Source organism: Mustela putorius, unplaced genomic scaffold (genome assembly GCF_011764305.1).
Source record: "Mustela putorius furo isolate JIRA1106 unplaced genomic scaffold, ASM1176430v1.1 tig00537255_pilon_pilon_pilon, whole genome shotgun sequence".
NCBI lineage: Eukaryota > Metazoa > Chordata > Mammalia > Carnivora > Mustelidae > Mustela > Mustela putorius.
The window spans coordinates 2394588-2416134 of NW_025422394.1; the positions used below are offsets into that span (position 1 = coordinate 2394588).

Below are 21547 nucleotides of genomic sequence, written 5' to 3' on the forward strand. Positions count from 1 at the left end.
CTGTGTAGACTTCGAAGGCTGCCCATGGAATGACCTGGAACCCCCCCCCCGCTGTCAGGGACTTGTATGTGTTACCTGTGCAGAGACACACGGCTGTTCGGTGGTGGCGCGGGGTCACAAAACTCAGTCTGGCCGTGCTATACGTTGACATGACGTTTTCATCCATGGTCACCTTCTCGTCACAGAATTTCCACAGGCAATCCAGTCCTGCACAGAGCTTCTGGAATACGTCCAGTATCCTGACACCAATGATTTCTTCAATATCCGTCACGGAAGAATTAATCTTGTGCAGGAGCTGCTTGGTTGAAATGGGGGTGCTACCCGAGTTCTCCACGAAAAGCAGGACATCCAGATGTGGAGGAGGCTCAGAGGGCTGCAAACTGACCATCTGTACGTCGTTCCTCCTCACCCCCAAGATGTTCCGTAAAGCCCGTTGGAAGTTGCGCCAGTAGTCCCCAACAAACTCCTCCGGAGTGAGATTGGCGAAGCGGAGTGTGATGCTGTGGTTCAGCATCTCCTGTGTCACCTGCCGGATGTGCACAGTGATGTCTGCCACCGTCGTAAATCTCCCATCGGTGACGCTGACGTTGAGGAGGTACTGCCCCACATCCAGCTTTTTGTGGGCTATCAGCTTACCGCCGGTGCTGGAAACAGAGAAGAGCTTGTCCATTTGGGGATCCAGACTGTAGGTTAAAGTGTCATACACATCTTGGTCTGTGGCGTGAATCTTCCCAATGACGCCACCTGAATATTCCTCTCCAAAAGCCGTAATGAAAATCTCTAGTGGCAAGATTGCAGGTGGATAGACGCTCTCCTCAATGACCCGGATGTCAACATATGTCAAAGATGACAACGGAGGCTTTCCATTATCTGCCACCTGTGAGGAAATTAAAACAAACAAACAAAAAAACCCAAAAACTCCTTTGTCTTTGTTTACAATTTCTTACTAAAATATATTCACACTGTTCATGTTTCAAAAAATTACCAATGACCAGATACTTATTTCTCTACATAAGAAGCCTAGCTAGGAAAAGGAAAAATATTTCTTCACAGCCTTTTTGCTAACTCGTAAGGAAGCTTAGCTCTGTCAAGGTCTATGAAGTGACCAAATGAATAAATGAGACCCCTCAATGTACACTGGGATCAAAACAAAGGTATGGCAAAGAAATAAAAACAAATAAAAAACCCCCACAATTCTCATTTTGTTTTCTCATGAAACGTAAGCTGTTCACACAGGAGACAGCTTCCAAAGGGGCTCTCCTCTAGGAATCCACAACAAAATCAGACTTTCATACCTTCACGTGCAGGAGGTAATGATCTTTCTCCTTCCTCTTTACGGCAGCGGACGTCAGCAGGACCCCTTGCTGGTTCACTTCGAAGGCCCCGTCCTCATTCCCACTCACGACAGTAAAGAAGAAGGGCGGGCCATTGTGCGAGGAGTCCCTGTCGGTCACAACCAGCTGCAGCACGCTGAAGCCCACCGGCTTATTCTCCTGCAGGACACAAGGACCAAAAGACACAAGACTTTCAACAAGACCGAATCTATATGGTACGAGACACAGGCAGGTTTTCTGTAACACGAATTAAATAGAACACAAAGCGCTGCTGTGTCCCACCGGACAGGACAGAGAAGACGGGGTGAGGGTGGGGCAGTGATGTGGAGGGGGAGGGGCAAAGGGGGCGGTGGGGGCTGGGGGAGGGCACGCGTGAGAGGCGAGGATGCACGGGCAGAAGTGCGAGGGGGATGGAGTCGGGGAGTCGGGGAGGCGGAACACGGAAGATGTGGATGAGAGTCTCGGACACTTCTCCAATACAGGACAGCAGAAAATAAGATTAAGGATCAAGCCAGTGAGAATGTCTTAAAAAGCACAAAAAGAGAGAAAAGTTTAGCTCTATCTTGAAAACACTCATTCTGTAATACTGACAGACGGATTTTACTCTCCCTGTTTTTCTAAATAGTTGTTTTTGGAAAAGAAAGCTGTTTCCAACAAACTGAGGCCGAAAGAAGAGCTCACTTCCAAAGGCAGGTGTTCGATGAGCCCTCTAGCATCCCCGAGACTACCTGGATGATGACGCTGTAGTTTTCCCTGGAGAAGACCGGGGCGTTGTCGTTGACATCCGACACGTCGATGTTCACGGTGGTCGTGTTGACCCGGGGCGGACTGCCGTTGTCAGACGCTTGAACTGTCAGTGTGTAACCTGAAATCTGTTCAGACACAAGAGAAAAAGAACACATGTCCACTTCACAAAGCCCAAATACGGGGTTTCATCAGACGCGGACTGGCAGCCCGGAAGGGCAGACCTGCGTAACCGTCCTCACGTGCTGTGTCTCGTATGCGGGCAATTCTCTGAGCGACGACAAGCACGCTGCAAAGACCTACACATCCGAGTGTGCGCTCAACAGAAGCGACCACTGGTGGTTAGAGTCTCTGATGCACGCTAGACCTTCTCATTCCGTGAAAGCATTCCCACTTTAATAAATAACAGATTAATGGAACTTGTAACAGAGAAGTAATACAGTGAGAAAAACGGAACAGAGCCGGAAGGCTGCTGCACTCGAAGTAAGAGGGATGGCAGCTTTCTCTAAGGCCCAAATGGGACCATCTGCCGAAAGCCGAGGGAAGCCGTCTTCTGGCCCCAAGGGTTTCCTCATCTTCAACACCTCAGGACACTCCAGATCACCCTCCCCATCCCTTTTACACTCAGATTACAGTCCCTGTCCAAATCCCCTAGGGTGAGTTCTCTGTGACCCCCTCCCTACAAAGGAAACTACGTCAAGTGAGGTGGATTCCGTTCGAGGGCAGGCCCCGTGAAGCTCTCTTCCAGAGGGAGAGGTGGAAGATGCCAGAAGTGGGCTAAACCCCAGAGTATGTTCTGCAGAACAGGAGTCCTGGAGGGTGCCCCAACAGGAAAGGGCAAACGGCCTGGGACATACCACATGCCTTTGTCCTGAACATCAGCACATTAAAGGAGCAGACAGGCGCGTCCGTCACAAACACTCATATCTGTTCAGCCAGCAGCACGGCAACCGTCAGCCTAACATCGGGCTTCCTAAGCTCTTGCAAAGTCCCTGCTCAACAGTAACAGGTCACAGAAGGAATGGAAGAACTGAGACTTGAACGAGGTAGCTCATCACTGTATTCCCAGATCCCTCTCATCTTAGCTCTACCTGCTAGTGTTCTGAAACTATACTCCACTGTCACCAATGTCCTTTTAATTCACTTCTGGACTTTGGGGCCTCTCCAGGCAGCTCCCTGAGTGTGTGAGAGGAGGGACAGAGGGACGGAGGGACAGCCTGGCGTTGCTCATACGAACTCACTACCTCAAGCTGCTTCTATCATCCTCTTCAGAGGCTCGAGCCGTATCTGTATTTCCAGCTTTCACATTTCTTAAGTTTGAGTAAAATCTCCAAATACTGGCTGAAAATTTCTCCTCACATAAGCCACTCTCCTCTAAAACTCAACACATCAAACCCCACAGGCCACTGCCTCTCCTCCCGGGGCAGAGTCAACGGCCCCACGACCGGCTCTCGGAGGGCAGTCCCCAGGCCCAGGTGGCGAACGACAACCGCCGTCTCGGACGCGGCTGCCTCCCACGCAGGGCCTTATCTGAGCTGTGCAGATTCGGATTTCTCCCTCACGGAGCCTCCACAGTTGTCTTCTCACTTGCTCGTCGGCACCTGCCAACCGGGCTGCTGTTGCGTCACGGTAGAGTACTGGAGGCTGGTCTGTCCGCCTCGCTGGCACCACTCACACCGACCCCGGCACTCACCTTCCCACTGGTCTCCTTCGAGAGTTACACCAGGCTCGCAACTGCTCACTAACTCCCGCTGCTTGCGGCATCCAGTCTGAGCCTCGGATGTGTTCCTCGCACACCATTCTACTGCGTCCCTCACTTCTTGGTAGGATTCCTCTACTCCAATACAGCCCAATACAGTCACCTGAATACTACACACATCCTCCTGTCCCCATGCCTCGGTTGACGAAATTCCTCACAGGGCCTCCCCTTCTCTCAACGACCATGGTTTTCTGAAGTCTCTGCCATTATTGAAAACCTAGTGACTAGCTCCATGAAGTGTCTCCAAACAATGGAGCCAAGAGTAGTTTCTTCCTGAAGATAAGCCTTTATTATTTAAACTTCTATCCATATGAAACACATCTCTTACACTCTCGAGATTTCCCTACTGGAATTGCTTTTCAAGTGTTTGTACCTTGCTTGTCAGTGCCTGAACAAGGCTGGTTCTACCCTTCCCATACTTCCCATCATGTGACAGATGTGAGCACAAGAACTTGTACGTACTGATTTGTAAACAATTTAAACCAAACTTTTGCACATACCGTTTCCCGGTCCAGAAGCTTGGTCACTTTCACTTCTCCCCTGGTAGGGTCAATCGTAAACGGACTTCCTTGGTTACCATCTATAATCGAATAGCGGATGTGGCTGTTTGAAGGTCCATCGGTGTCATCAGCCATAACCTAGAAAACATCAGACTCCTGCTTAGGAGACAGCTAAGGAAGGGGCAGGGGTCTACTAAGCCCATTTCTGGTATCAATAGCTAGCTGTTATAAAGCAGTAATTTACAACAGACTTAATAACTGACTATGATAACAAAAGACATTTCCACATCTTCCAATTATTTTTGAGTAAGGCCACAACAAAAATAACAAAAAAAAATCCTCCGAAATTTCCTGCAAAGATCCAGAAGAACATAGTAGAGAAGAGACACACCGTGATGACGGACTGCTCGAGAAGGGCGTCTTCACTGATCACTGCCGTGTAGGTGTCTTGGCTGAACACAGGGGAGTTGTCATTGATATCAGTTACATTAATGTTCACGGTTGCAACATCACTTAAGGAAGGCGTGCCTCCGTCAGTGGCCTCGACAGTCAGGTAATATTCATGAGAGCTTTCATAATCCAGATTCTCAATGATAAATATGGCCCCTAAATGGAAAACAAAATGACTTTCAGGACTTTTAAGTGCTACCGCTTCCTTCCATGGTGACGGGAACACACTTCTACACAAACCATTTCTGCCCTAAAAGTTTGCTTATTATTTATGTAGGTTTTCTAGTATCTTAACTCAGCAATTACAAATTATAAATCTGCCCACTCATGGATGCTCATTTATTTCTCTGTGGTATTTAAATTGCTTCCCTAGTCAACACTACCCACATCCCACTAGAAAGTGATTATATCTCTTCTCTCTTCCAAAACACAGTTTACTACAGACATCTCTCTAATAACATAAAAAGGAAAAAGAATTCTACTCTTCAGCTTTTATTTTCCCTTTCCTTCTCATAGATGTTTTCCTTTTAAAGAAATGTACATCTTTTTTTTTTAATCTCCAGAATAACTATTCACATCCTGCCCCCCCCCAAAATCACTTTTTGATTTAACAATTCCTTTAACACCCCACTTCTTCAGGGTGCCTGGGTGGCTCAGTCGGTTAAGCAGCTGCCTTTAGCTCAGGTCATGATCCCGGAGTCCCGGGACTGAGTTCCACATCAGGCTCCCAGCTCCATGGGGAGTCGACTTCTCCCTCTGACCTTCTCCCCTCTCATGCTCTCAAATAAATAAATAAAAATCTTAAAAAAAAACAAAACCCAAAACAACACCCTTCTTTATAGACCATCCTAGGAAGGAGCCCTAAAAACAGTAATTCTTTGATATGCATTAAAAATCCATTTTTAGGGTGCCTGGGTAGCTCAGTGGGTTAAGCCTTTGCCTTTGGCTCAGGTCATGATCTCAGGGTCCTGGGATCGAGCCCCACATCGGGCTCTCTGGCTCAGCAGGGAGCCTGCTTCCCCTCTGTCTCTGCCTGCCTCTCTGCCTACCTGTGATCTCTCTCTGTCAAATAAATAAAATCTTTAAAAAAGTTTTTAAACAGCATCATCACACTCCTACTCTTCATCTCAGTCACAGACAATTAAATACGGTTTGAAAGGAGTGACTTTTTACAAGGTTTGAAGACTTACAGCGGATTCAGACCACGGTTAACAAGACAACAAAAGTGTTTACACAGCAAGAGTCACTAGCTGCTTCCACTCTTGACCTTGCCAATAGCTGCCACTCAGTTTGATTCAAGGACTTCGACTACTCTATATAACTAACATAATGAAAACGTCAATTTTAATGAATCATCAGATGCCCCCTGTGGAAACTAAGATCAAAGAGGTCGAAACCACTGTTTCGCAGAAGAAGCTACTTTCACGTGGGAGAGAGCACGGGACTGGCACGCAAGGTCCTCTTCTGTCTTCTACTCTTTACCGTTATGCCAGCCTGACTGCATCACTAGAGTGGGCTTCTTTAATTTTTCACTTAAAGGTCTAAACCACTCTGAATCCCACTTAAAGTAACAACACAAAGAAAACTCAAGTTTTATCTTTTCAGAGTAGCCACAGCCGATTTCTGATCTCTCTGTAGCAGGTAAAGTGCTGGGGGAGCGAGCCTTTGGGGCAGAATCAAGGGCCTCCTCTCATTCACCGGGTAGGTCACCTGTTTTAGAATCTATGCTGAATTTTCCATGTTCATTTCCACTTATTATCGAGTAGGTGATTTCTGCATTTGCTTCAATATCCCGGCTGGCCGCATACACTTGAAGAACTTCTGTTCCGATGAGAATGTCCTCGGACACGGTGGCACCGTATTCACGGTATTCGAACACAGGTGGGTTGTCATTTATGTCCAAAACCGACACAACGACAGTGCTCGTTGCAGTCAACCTCCTCGGCAAACCTTGATCCGTGGCTTTCAAAGTCAGGGTGTACACGGCCTGCTGTTCTCTATCCAAGGGCTTTTCTAACTGAATGATTCCAGATAATTCATTAATGGAGAACTGCCCATCAGCCGAGTCGATGAGTGAGTAGGAGATCTTCTGATTCAGTCCTGGTGATACATGACCATATGTAAGACTTTTATTTTGAGAAATTTAAATTTTCTGAGAAAACATGCAGCGTATTTTTAAAAGGGAAAACACTCATACGCATTACTTAGACATTCTTATGACTATCACCTTTAAAAAGCAAATGTTTTCATTAACAATTTACTAACTTAAACATGATTTCATAGTCACCTGGCTTTTTAAGACGACACTCTATAGGAATGTATGCTAGAATACCCAGCAGCGCTTTTAAAATGAAGTCAAAGATCTGAGAAGCAACATTTTTGTTATTGCTCTAATTCTTCAGTACTAGTCTGACCTAAGAAATTATTTTTATTCTCTGCTATGCAAATGTTATAAACATGTGTCCTAGAGGATTGTACTCTCTATAAAATTATGAGAGGTCTGTTAAACTATACCAATGTAACATTTGCTTCTGTTCTGCTTCCATATTAACATCTCTATGGTACTAATGGTTTATTCACAACATAACACCTCAGTTCATTAATTCAAATGGATACAAAGATCTGTTAATATAGTCACTAACCATAATTTTAAGGACACCACAGATGTCCTACAATAGTTAAGTACATGGGGCACAATTTGGGGACTTCAAATATTCATTAAAAAATGAATTCATGGGTGGCTCAGTGAGTTAAGCCTCTGCCTTCAGCTCAGGTCGTGATCCCACAGTCCTGGGATCAAGCCCCACATCAGGCTCTCTGCTCGGTGGGGAGCCTGCTTTCTCCTCTCTCTGCCTGCCTCTCTGCCTGCTTGTGATCTCTCGCTCTGTCAAATAAATAAATAAAATCTTAAAAAAAAAAATTCATTATTCTAAAGATTCCATTCCACTTTTAAAGCTGAGAAATAAAATAATACAAGTTATTCGATATGCCTAAGGTGAGGTTAAGTCAAAGAGGCTGAATTTGGGATGTGTTCTGGGCAGAGGTCCCTGTAATCCTTGAGCACATCTTAAAGACAAAAAGCATCACCTAGACAGTACCTGCATCTGCGTCCGTGGCCTGCACCCTGGTCAGCAGCGTCCCAGGCTCTGTGTTCTCAAACACGGTGATGGCATATAGGTCGGCGGAGAACTCGGGGGCATTATCGTTCACGTCTTCTAATGTGAGCACAAGATTAGCCTGACAGAATCGGCCCCCTCCGTCTGTGGCCTTGACCAGGAGGTTATAAATTGCTTGCTCCTCACGATCAAGAGGGGCTAATGTTTTCAGTTCACCTAAAAACAAACAAAAATAAACGGACTCATTTGAAATGTTAAGATGCGAACTGCAAATGCACATCTTACCATTTCTCCCCATTTTCTCTTACGATGACAGAACTGGGGAGGCACAGTGGTATCAGTGACAGGAGTCAAGAGCTGCAGGAGCCCAGGGAGAGCTAGGTTTCCAGACCCTGCCGCCTGCCAGCTCTTCAACTCACAAAGATTTCGAGGCCAGCGCCTCTCAGATTATACATAATATAACAAAAACAGAAGAAGAAGAAAAAAAAGCACTACTTAATTTACCAAATCTAAAATATTTTTAAATTGACTCATAGCTTCATATGTTTACAATTAGTTCTGGGGCGGGGGAAGCTGCCAGAAAATTGTAATTTTAACAAAATACAAATTATAAGAGGGAAAACACTTTTAGAAGATTTAAATACAAATAGAATACTACTAATCATTTTAAGGAGTATGCTAAATAATTTATGTCCACGGATTGAAGAAAACAAACTATATACAAAATAAAGCAGAAAGTTTGAGAGATACTTAAATTTTTGAACTATTTTTTAAAAAAAGAAGTTGATACTAATCTCAATTTTAAATCCTTGGTTCAAGTAGGTGATGTTGTTAATTTTTTAAAATCTTTAAATCTTTTTTTTTAATCTCAAATTTTACACAGTAAATTGCTGTGTAGATTTTTAAAAGATGCCAATTTTGTAGTATCAGAGTACATTTTATAGGAACAGAATGTAATTTCAAATTTTACATGGGACCTAAAATCACCCGGATATAGGAGAGGACTTTATTGGAACATAGTTAATTTTGCAAAGCCCGTCTTTACCTGTGTCTGGATTTAGTTTGAATTTTTCTGCGCCTGGACCAAACAACGTGTAAGTCATGTCTGCGTTGGAGCGGATGTCCGCATCTGTAGCGGACACCTGCAGGATCAGCTTCCCAGGAAAGGCGTCTTCTGGAATCGTGTCCGAGTATAAAGTCTACAACGATTTTAAGTAATGTCGTGAACATAAAACATGAAGGGTTAACATGACTGCCAAGAGAATAATGGGAAAAAAATCATTTAACTTTGGTCACAGAAAACATGGGACATGACGGAATTTAAAATCCAAGGAGCTTTGAAAACTATTTTTCTTTTAAAACAAAACAGAGTCGTGTAACAAGTAACTCCTCTCTCTCACTGAGAGAGTCTAACCTGACATTTACGCACAGAAATCTGAATACTTGACATCTCTGAGTTGGGTTCATGTTCAACTTAAGTTCTTATAAGAAAACATAAGTAGTATTCCATATTTATCCAAAAACTGTAGAGTAAATGCCTGTTACATCATGTCTACTTCTTTTCAATACAGGAAATTCATTAGTTGCAATCGTTCCCAACACATGACCAGCTATAATTGCAGCTGAGACAGCAGTGATGCCCATGTCATGAGGGAAAACAGAGAATCCCCAAGGTCCGGGGGGCGGGGGCTCTGGGGCTCTTCTCCTCCACCCCTCCCTTCCCAGCTGACCGAACTCTAACATAACGAATGGTTAGTTCCACTTCCAACTAATCAGAAACTTCCACCATAAACCAAAGCATAAGACAAACAGGTTAAGATTTTGTTGACTTTTCTCTCTTAATGTGAGCTCAGTTTTAGGTAAACGACATTTTATGGCTCATGAAACAGGATATTTTGCAATACTGATGATTTCAAATGATCTAATGTCCTAATTTTATTATTTCCAAAGATGACAAGGCATTGTATCCAAGTCATATGCCAAGTATTTAAAAAAAAAAAAAAAAAAAAAAGAGGCAAGCAAGCAAGCAAGCAAGCTAGCAAAACACATTTATTTTCTGTAAGACACACAGACATCCTCCGCTCCCCCGCCACCAACCCACTCAAAACGCTGCTGCCAGAAAGTCCGCATGTGGACTGAACTCTTCATTCCTCTGGAGCGCCCTTCCCTCCTGATGGCACCGTACTGTCCGGAGAACGGCTCTGTCCCCTTCCACTGCTGCGACACTGCCCCAGCTCCTCTGCCCCTCTTCAAGGCCACTGTCCCCCACTGTCCCCCACTCCCCCAGCCTCCCCTTTATCTGCCACTCTTCATCCTTCCTCGGACTCCCCTCTTTCTTCACTGGCCAAATCCGTGTGTGTGTTCACACACACCCTCTCTGGAGTCTGGCGTCCGTCCACCTCAGGATACAAAGCTCGTGGTCTCTGAGCCAGTCTCCACGTCCCAAAGTCCCAATCCACATCTCCCTCCTCTGCTTGGCCACCAAAGCTCCACTCGCTGGCCTGCCTCCTAAAAATCGTCTCCTCCTGGGCTCTCAGTAACACTGCCCGTATGGTTCCCTCCACCCGCCTCTGCTTCCTCCTCCCTCTCCCCAGGAAATACCCCTGTGGACTCTCGGTCCCTTTTTGTTATTATCCTCTCAAGTGGATTCCAATGTTAGTTCACGGTAGAAACTGTCAAGTTTACATCTGTCCCGAGTCCCCATCTTCAGTCTTACCGTCTCTCTCAACGTCTACAAAACCTATTCCAGACTGTCCCACTACCTCACACCAAGTCTGACCTGGACACAACACGCTTCCTTTTAGACCAATGCCACCCTATGCTGCATCTTTGGTCTCTCTCCCTCTTCTTGTAGCAAACAGCAGTCACTCCTGATCCGACACATCTGCCGGGCTGTCCCACGCAGGCAGCACCTAGGACACCGGCTTGTCCTTCCTCTCCCTCGGCCCCCTCTGCCTACCCCCCAACCCAGGCTCTCACGTGATCACCTACGTGCACCTGATCCCAACACACTCATCGTCTTTAAGGAACTCTTCCTTCACGTCATCGCCACCTTCCAAGTACAAATGGGGGAGGAGTCCCGACCCCCGTGCTTATCTGAGCACCACGTCCCCGAGGTGGAGCTTCTGCTCCCTCCCCGGCTGCAGGGAGCACGGCCGCTCCAGGCCTCCCCCACGGCCCCGATGGGAGCGGCTCCTCTCCGGTGCACTTGTTCTCCTAAGTCAACGGGCTCTACCGCTGTAGCAAAACCCTCATCTGCCTCTTCATTTCTCAGGTGTGTGCGAGAGCAGGTGCCGCCCAAAACCAACTTATGAAAGCAAAATGGAGCTTTGCAGATGAACTACTGCTCGGGTGTCTTCCCAGAATAATCGCATCCCCCAAGACAGGGAATGAAAATTTCTCAGAGCTTGTTTAGAGTTAAACTGTAAGCCTGCCCATGATTTCCAGTGTTTTTGAATGAGACTTTGAAACGACTTAGCATTCCCCCAAATAGTTCTGGAGCCACTCCAGTTCCTGCTCCACTGAACACTCACCTTCGCTTAAACCGTCAGAGGTTATAATGTGAAACGCATCTGAATCACACCCAGCATCCCATGACAGTCCTACTCAGAGGGTGAACAAGGAATCATAATATAGAAATTCATAATATAGAGAGAACAGCCCACCTTTTCACAGACTGGACTGTTGTCATTTGCATCAAGAACTTTCACTTCAACTATGGCTTTGGATGAGAAGGTCCCATCAGTTGCTGTGATGGTCAGAAGATAATTGTCCCTTTTTTCCCTGTCTAGAGGTTTCTTCACATAGACCTTCCATTCATTCTGTATGTTTTCAATAGCAAACTGTCCCAAAGGATCTCCTCCTATTAAATCAATGGAAGAAAAGGACAGTCAAGTTTATTGAAATAAGGAACGATCTAAGTAACAGGAGAAAGAAACTGCTCAAATATATATATAATGTTATACATTATAACAAGAATTTTTACATTTTTACAAGAATTACTTTAAAAAAAAACTATTACATTTAAATTTGGTATATTAGGTTTCCGACTTACCACCCCTTCCCCAAATCACGGCATTAAAATGTGTACTGAAAAACAGTATTAAGCTAAGTAAAATGCAAAGCCTACTAAACAATACTTCAGCCTATGCTGAAGCTATAGTTAATTATAATGTATCTGTCATATGCTAATTCAACAGAATGAATCATAAAAATCAAAAACAGTCAAATGGAACAAGTGTTCACTTTCCTCAGGCAGAGAACTTGAAATGTAGCTTAACAGATGTTATTTCTACTTATTTCAGATATAACGTTACTAAAATCATCCCCTTAACTCCCCATTTTCCCAAAACATGCACTTCAAAATGTGTACCTCTAGCACAATTTATTTTTAACTTACACCCTCACATTGAAATATTTTACCTGTGATGTAATATGTAACTTGTCTGTTAATCTCCTCAGAATCAGCATCCGTGGTACTTAAGATGGCGATGACACCGCCTGGGGGATCATCTTCACTCACAGTCCCCTTATAAATCTCTGCCGTGAACCGCGGGGGGCTGTCATTGACGTCAGTGACTGTAACATCCACAATGGCTGTGGAGGACAGCTGAACCTTCTCACCGTGATCTGAGGCAACCACTCGAATCTGGTAATTGCCTCTCTCCTCATGGTCAAGTTCCTTCAGGGTCGTAATCCAGCCTGTCTCCACATTAATGGCAAAAGATTCGATGACTTCTACACTTTGTGACTGATCTAGACTGTACATGACTTGGCCATTGGTTCCCGAATCGAGATCGGATGCCCGGATCTGGATGACTCTACTTCCCCCTGGCAGGTTTTCAACAATAAATGCCTCATACGGGTTCGACTCTAACACAGGGCTGTTATCATTGGCATCTTTCACTTGGATGCTGACATCCACAGAAGCCACCACTTCGTAGTCCTCATGAGTGCACTTGGCAAGTACAGAAAACTGGTACCACTTAGTTGTCTCATGATCAAGACTCTTCTCCAGTTTCAGTCTGCCACTCTGCCTGTCGATCACAAAGAACTCATCCCTGTTACTTTCGGGAGTATTCCCTTTGACTAGGCTGTAAAGAATGGTCCCACTATGTTCTGCTCGGATGAGATCGATCTCTGTCCCAATAGGCATGTCTTCTGAAACCGTGTAGGTGTAAAATGGCTCTGAAAATTTTGGAAGTTGTATTTCTGGTGGAAGTATTTTTACATAGACGGGGACAACAGATTCTCTGGATGGAGACCCACTATCCACAGCTCTCACGAAGAAAGTGAAGAACTCATTTTCCAAGCCAATTAAGCTTTCTTTTGTAGTTATTACACCAGAGAGCTTGTTAATTTCCAAATTCTCTTTGACACTTTCAGAATCTGCTTCGATGGCATAGGTGACATCAGCATTGGATCCCTCATCAGCATCACTTGCAAGAACTTTAATGACTGATGTCCCTTTGGGAGCGCTGGAGCCAATGTCCACTTCATACCTGGTTGCTCGAAACTGGGGTGCATTGTCATTGTCATCTGTAAGGATGACGTTAACGGTGCAGAAGGCAACCTTTCCTCCAGCATCCTTAGCCATTAAACGAACCGCGATCACTTTCTCCGCTGGGGTTTCTCGATCGAGTTTCTCCAGAGTAAATATCTGTCCTCTCTCATTTGTGTAAAATCTGTCTTTGGCAAAGTCATTGACAATATGGTAAGTAATGTGACCGTAAATACCAGAATCCCCATCGGTTGCTTTGACCTCAATCACCAGGGTGTGTACGGGAGCATTTTCAGCTAACTCCACTTCATATTCGCTCTGAAGGAAAACAGGGCTGTGCAGATTGCCTCCAATTACAGTTATGTGAACCTGAGCCGAACCCCTAAAAACTCCATCGGAAACAGAAATGTTAAGACTGTAAAACGGCTTCAAGGTGTGCCGGCGCAGGTTTGAGAGTGTGATAATCCCCGTCTCACTGTCCATGACAAAATTCTTCTGGTCGTTGCCAGAAAGAATGGAATAGTCCAACTTGTCTACGTCTGAATTGTCTGCGTCATAGGCTTTGACACAGGTCACGAAATGCCCATGGCTGGCATGCTCGCTAATTCTGGCTTCATAAATCTGCTGGTCAAACAGCGGCGGATTATCGTTGAGGTCTGTGACCTCCACGGTGACGATGACATCACTGCTCAGGGGGGGCATGCCACTATCCACAGCCCTCACAAAAATCCTGTGTTGCTGGAACTGCTCATAATCCAAAGTCCTGACGAGCGAAATGAGGCCAGTGCTGCTGTCGATGTGGAAATGATCATGGCTTCTGCTGTGATTCCCGAACATGTGGTAGGAAATTCCTCTGTTGGGTTCGGAATCTGAATCGGTCGCTCTGACTTGAACGACAGATGTGCCGATGACGGACGCCTCCGACAGTGCTGTGGCGTAACCCTGCTGACTGAAGACGGGAGCGTTATCATTGACGTCTTCCACAATGATGTCGACAAACACCTCGGCATGGGCGCCGGTCAGGGAGTCGGTCGCTCGGATGCTCAGCTTATACGCTGGGTGCGACTCAAAGTCCAGAGGAGCTACGACACTTAGGACCCCGGTGTTGAAATTAATGGTAAACTGGCCAAAGGGATCTCCCTCGGAGATGCTGTATAACACTTTCAAGCCTTCCGGACTGTTGGCTTGTACGTGGACGACCGGACTGTGCAGCTGGATGTTCTCTGGCACCTCGGCGCTGTAAAAGGGTTTCTCAAACACAGGCATGGCTTTATTCATAACAGTGATGGGCACGATCACTTCAGCGGAAAAGGCTGGGTTCCCTCCATCTTTTGCGACCACTGTGATGAGGTATTCTTTATTTAAAGTGTCAGGTTCAAATTGCTTTTTCAGGGAAATTTCGCCTGAGGCTCCAATCTGAAAATGTTCGTGGTGCTCCTTCAGGTAGTAATTCACCTCCCCATTTCTGCCGCTGTCTCGGTCCACGGCGGTAACGTAGCGAATCACGTGGCCCACCACAGTGTCCACTTTGACAACGGCATAGTAAGGGAGGTTGACAAACACTGGTGCATTGTCGTTCTGGTCTTCTATGGTGACCTTGACGACAACGTGGGCCACTGCCGAAGGCTTCTGTTCTTGGGTCACTTCTACCACCACATCAAATGCCTCCTGCTGTTCGCGATCGAATGGTATGCCCGTGGTTGACAGCACGCCTGAAGTCCGGCTTATCTTAAATCTGCGGTCTGGGTTGAGGATCTGATAAAACAAGGGCTCATTGATGGGGTTCCCAATGGCAGTGATGACAGCTAACGTTCTGGCTTCAGTGGAATTCTCTTTCACTACTGCGGAGTAGAAATCCCGGGTAAACTTTAGCTGGCTTTCTTTGCTTTCTTTCACGTTAATTTTCACAGAGGTAAAGCTTACAAATCTGCCGTCAGAAGCTCTCACGGTTAACTCGTACCGGCTCCTTAACTGAGCTGTGTTCTGTACAGTTATAGTCCCTGTCTGGTGGTCCATAGAAAACTTCTCCCCAATGTTGCCTTCGGTGATGGAGTACATCAACTGTGAGAATGCACTCGAATCGGCATCTGTGGCATTTACTGTGATGACTTTGACTCCTCTGTATGTTGGCAGCAAGAGAGATGCTTCGTATAACGATCTGGAGAACACAGGAGGGCAATCATTAATGTCGATTACACGGATGGTCACGTTAGCCGCATACGCAGCAAATAAACGCGGTGTACCCATGTCGTGCACTTGTACGGTAAAGTGGAAAGTACTTGTTTCTTCATAGTCCAAACTCAGCACGGTATGAATAGCACCAGTGCTAGAATCAATAGCAAAGTATTTGTGTACAGATGGTTCAACAATGTGATAAACGAGCAAAGCATTGGATTCTTTATCAGCATCGGTTGCTCGAATCACTAACGGGATGTTCTTGTCAGTTAGCACCACACTGTTGATTGAAGCTGATTCGCTAATGAGTCCCGTATACTCTGCCTGCATAAAGACGGGCAAGTTGTCATTTTCATCTTGCAGGTGTACCAGAACAGTTGTGTTAGTAGACAAACCAGCCATGTTAGTTCCTTGGATGATCAATGTGTAAATGGGCAAAGTTTCAAAATCCAGGGCTTTCTGAGTGATGATACTTCCAGAATGTGGATTAATATCAAAAGCATCGGCTACATTTCCATCTTTTATTTCATACACCACCGATGACTGACTGTGGGCTGTGACCATCCCGACGAAACTCCCAATGCTGACAGTTTCACTGATTTCCACAGAATATTCTTTTGATGTAAACTTAGGAGAGGCATTGTCCGCAATCGTGACAAAGATATGCACAGAAGTTATTTCACTCATAGGTGGACTGCCTTGATCTGTAGCTTTTACCATTAAGTCATATTCCACTTGGCTGTTTCGATCTAACTCTTTGGCAGTTTTTATAGAGCCCAAGACGGGATCAATTGTGAAAGAATTTCCAATATTTCCTGGGGGTGTGTGAAAAAAAAACATGTTAGAGAAAAATATAAGGACCAATACAAGTCACAGTTGGAGATACAGAGATAAAGCTATCCTCAGAAGTGATATTCTAAAATGAAACAGAAATTCAGGAGTTATCAATATTTGAATGGAACTCATTTCATTTTTAGCCACCTATAATACAGTAGATTTTTCTGAGTTTTGTCCATAAAGTATGAAAAGCAAGAAACAGAAGAAAGATTACTCTATAACCTAAAGCCAGAACTCACTTGCTATTGGTTGAGCCAGATACTTGTTGTGGAATGTATGGTTATCCTTTTGTAAGGTAAGGTAAGAATTTTCCATCAGTTCCGAAAAAACCCTTTGGAACATACTTCTGGTTTCAGCATGTATCTCCTCTAAGTTCTCAAGATTCTTATTCATTATGAAAGGGAAGACGTCAATTCACTAAGAAAAACTTTAACAAGCTTCAAGAGAGTTGTCCCTTATTTTAAATATTCAGGAAATTGATGAATTATACCTTGTGTATAATCTGCCCCACTATGCAGGCTTCAAAGATTTCAGTCATACTCCCTTCTTAATCTTTTCCGCGTGAATCTGCCCTCTGTGTCCCTGGTTCTCTCTACTGGGGGTGATCTCGCCTAGATGGACAGGCAGCCATGTCTAGACACATTTTTGGTTATCACTACCTAGAGTGTGCTGCTAACACCCGCTGAGTAGAGACCAGGGATGCTGTTAAACATCCTACAATGCACGGACAGCTCCCATAAGGAAGGATTTTTTGCTCCCAAGTATCAGTAGTGCTGAGAGAACAAACCGCCCCCCCACCCCCACCAGAACAGACTGTGTTCCTTGCTTCTCTTTGGACCTTTTCTAGCTATACTGTATACATATATTTAGCTTCAAATGCAATTCCGTAACAGTTCTCGATTTTGTATCATCACCGAGATCTTTCTGGAGACACCAGCAGTTTACTGAAGTTTAGCAGTTTACATCTCTGGATAGATTCAGGCAGTGCTGTGGGGTCCTCAGATCGATCCATCCACCCACACTTCATGCCTTTTCTGTTTCACACCAGGGTCCAGAATCCATTATCCAAGCCACAGTACTGCATTTATTTTCCCCAAATGAACTATTACACTTCCCCACAACAAAGCTGACTTGCCCCTTACCTGCTTTTTTAAGTTTTGTTTTCCTCTAGGTTTGCAACTGTGTGGGGTACACTTCAGAGGCCAGAACAACTTACTGAGTGATGTGCAAACCAGGAGATTGACCGAGCACCCCTTTCCCCACATCACTACTAGTCAACACTTCCCCTGTAGCCTTCATTTCCTTCTTTTAATATGTTTTCTCAAAATCCATGATACCATTTTTTCTGAGGCCAGATCCAGTCTGGTTTTCATTAAGCCTGCCTGGCTCCGCGTCTAGGCACCACAGTCTGCAACACAGCAGAGGCCCAGGCTGTCTTCAGGCCCCCAAGTTCCAAGCTGAACCCTCACGCACAAATGGGGTCACACTGCCTCTACCACGCCTCGCAGACCTCTAATTTCTTCCTGTCTGCATTTATGAGTCAACAATCCCAGATTCTCATGTTGTGCTTTAGCCAGTCACCGAAACTCCAAGGACCTCTTTCTTCCTACGTGGGCATCACCCCATCTTTCAAAAGCATGACCGGTTGCCTGGGACTGGGAGGGTGACCATGAAAACCTGTGGACGATGGTTTTCACCTGCACCCCTCAGGCTATCCTATGTCTGTACTAACAGCAGCCGACCTACCACAGTTTACATTTAACCGTCTCATCCCTCTCTTATTTTATACGGTGAAACCTTAAAGCTTCAAACACGCAAGGCCCTCCAGAGCGGAATAAATACATATTCTACCTGCGCTAAAGCAAGCTGGTGGCGTCATTAGAACTTGCCATCTTCTGCACAAAGTACTCGCTGCCCTCCGGCCTTGCTAGCTCCTCACACCTCAACCGGGAAAGCACATGCTCACTGCAGCATGACTGTATTTGGGGGGTCCTTTCTGGAACTGTCTTCCCTACCTATTCTCACTGCTTCTTCATTCATTCATTCAGGTTTTACCCAAATGTTCCTCTGCTTAGAGAATGCGATGGTGAAGCCTCCCTTTACCTCCCTAATCAGAACGGCTGTTTCTGCCCCCATACCCTCTTCTTTTCTTTATAGCACATATTGCAACCTTCTTATTCATTCTCCCTCTAGGACATAAGTCCCCATTTAAGCATGGCTTGTTTTACTATTTATCATCTGTGCTTAGAAAAATGCCTGACACATAGGAGATACTCAGTAAGTGTTGAAGTTGTTGTATGGAAAGATAATAAGGCACTATTTTTATCTGATTTTGTTTTCCTGCGTTTTACTTCTATCATCTCCAGCAACGACTTGTTAGATTAAGCACTACAGTTGAAAGTATTAACAAAAAAAAGTCTACTAATCGGAAATTCCTGAGAAATTTTTACCAGCATGTAAAATTGAGGAACATTACTACCTGGAGTATTATCTTAACAAGAGGCTAAACAGGAACCCAGGCAGTCAATTAGCAGACAGCTCCTACATACATCTCCACTGTGGCAGAACTTCTTGGGTTTGCAGATGGGCAAGCAACATGTTCCTGTGGCAGAACACGAAGGGCCACTGAGTGGCTTACGCAGACCCCTGTCTGACCTAGTAACAGCTACATCAGATACTGAGACACACACGCAGTATTTGTAAGGGAACTCCCAGCACAAGCAGCAGAGTCTGCACCAGCTTGGAGGCTTAGGCGTTCACTTTAGCTGAAGATACTGGTGATTTCTAAATAGTCTTAGATTATTGTTTGAAGAAGGCGATTATCCAAACGTGAATCTGTACTCATTAGCAAGGACTGTACTACACACATACACCCCAAAGGGCATGTCAGAGCTGTGCGCAAAAATCCATTTCTCCCCGCTGGGCACACGCTGCGGATGCTCAGTAAAGTGCTGCCTTCCTGACCACTGGCGGCCTCGAGTAGGAAACCTCCAGTTTCTATTGCAATTATATTTAACCTAACTTTGGGGAAGGAAATCAATTCTAGTTATTAAGTTCAATTACTGACTGTCTTTTATTTCTAGGCATTGTGACAGTTTTGAAGTTACAATAATCTACCTAAAAAAAAAAGAAAAGAAAAGAAAAGAAAACACCAAACAATCCAGAGTATGGCCCTGATTGTCTCTAAACACACAAGTCAATTGTTACGGAAAATTTCCTTTAATTAATTCTTTTCCCTAAAGACTCTTAATCAGACCAAACTCTTTGCTCAATAAATTGCTGCTAATTAAACATGCAGTGTTACAGCCTGAATCTATAACTAGTTTTTTGAACTTTACGAAATGTAATCTGACATCAATGAGAAGCAGGTGAATATAATAAGTAACTTAAATGAAAGGAGGTACGACCATTTTACATTTCCTATTATTCCAACAGATTCACATACACACGCTTCTGCATTTTAATGGTAGCTGCTGCCTACAAATGCTTTTTGTATTACCAAATCTAGAAAGATTATCTTCTTAGGAGTCCAAATTCTGTATTGAAATAGGTCCTTGGTATCATCTATTCTTTGAGGGGAGATAGAGTTCCATTCTTGGAATACCAAATTACTAATCCCATCAGTCATTACAAGCATTTCAAGAATGTACATGCCTTCAGTCAGGCACCAACAATCATATTTTAACCACCCAGTTGTTGAAAATTATGTGAAAGCTAAGGGAAAAGTTTAACATTTTCTCCTACACAAACCCAGGCGGTTTGTCTATGAGAAAATTATTTTGCTGAACTGCTCAGGCATGCACAAATGGAATGCACTGTTTTTTTTTTTTTAACAGCTAAATTTCTAAAGAAGTGGAAAAACCTGCATCTTTGTTCAAGGCGCTAACTATACTACATTTGAATCCTGAACCCCAGGGAAGTACAGAGAATCTTATTTTGTAATTGACTAAATTTGGTTGTTTTCAGTGAAAGAAATGAGGCTTCAAATGTATTAAGAAATAAAAATAGTTTAGTCACATAAAACACATCGATTTTTTTTTTTTAAATTACTCTTCACGCTCAGGTTTTGACTATATGACCTAGAACTGATGCATCTACCAATTCTAATGTGTAGGAAAGGCACAATTTTTAAATATGCAGAGGAACGGACTTATGCAAATCAAGTTAAGTGCACGATATTCTAAAATCATTGTAAAGACAAAAGAATGAGAGAGACTATATTCTTTGCACTAACGATTACCTTGAGAAACATGGAAAAACGGAAGGAGGCTTCTTGATCCTTCATCACATACTCACTGCATGTGGCACGAGTAGGGAAGGTCCCCAAACAAAATGAATTCTGACTGTACAAATCATATGCTCTAAAGCAGACCCCTATTTCAATCAGAAGCTTCCTTTTTGCATGAACATATACAACTGCGGACCAATGATGGCCTCTACCTACATCCCACGCCTAGCACGGCACTTGACACAGAAAACAGGCTTCATCAGTCCATGGAATGAGGAGAGGAAAGACTATGACTAGCATCATACAAGAGAAGAGAGAACAAAACATTTTACTTTGATCCTCTTTGTATCTACCAGCAAGACTCGGGATCTCTTGCCCGATCATATGAAGAAGAAATGTTCAAACCCTTCCTTGCCCAGCTCTCCAAAAGACTTCCTGGGCTTTGCAACATCTCAACTTTGGGGGGCCTACATAACAACCCAATTCCATGAACGAAACCAAACTGTTAAAGATTCAGGAGGGTGAAAGGGGCAGAAAAGCTAACCCTGGAAGGGGCAGCGGAGGAACGACACCCAGCACTCTGTCATGGAAATTCCTACTATGCCCAAGAGAAAATGCTCTGACTAAAAGTGAAATCACTGAAGCCAGTGGTTTCTTAAGAGTGTTTCACAGTTAACAAGTATTATAAAGGAAAATGTTGTATGGTTAAAAAAAATTGTGGAAATATCGAATTGAATCAAATACAGTTTTCTTCACTCTGGAACTTCTCAGAGCCTTGAACTATGCTAATAATGTGAATCTTTTTATTTAACGTAAGACTTTTTGCTTTCTATTGAGTGAAAAGCTTAAAAAAAGGTCTTCTTTCTCCTAACAAGAAAAATGGTAGCTAAAGATTAATTTAAGC

The 21547-nt window shown here is 44.3% G+C and overlaps 1 protein-coding gene across 1 annotated transcript in view; it reads right to left on the reverse strand.

Annotated features, from left to right (window-relative positions):
* FAT1 (FAT atypical cadherin 1) overlaps window positions 1-21547 on the reverse strand; it is a gene marked incomplete at its 5' end in the record, with an annotated part of 111526 nt that overhangs the window by 15149 nt on the left and 74830 nt on the right. Inside the window, 10 exon segments of the mRNA XM_045073780.1 lie at window positions 76-877; window positions 1296-1493; window positions 2063-2206; window positions 4338-4475; window positions 4729-4943; window positions 6498-6887; window positions 7886-8119; window positions 8949-9102; window positions 11569-11765; window positions 12326-16393. Coding sequence (XP_044929715.1) covers window positions 76-877; window positions 1296-1493; window positions 2063-2206; window positions 4338-4475; window positions 4729-4943; window positions 6498-6887; window positions 7886-8119; window positions 8949-9102; window positions 11569-11765; window positions 12326-16393 — 6540 coding nt within the window.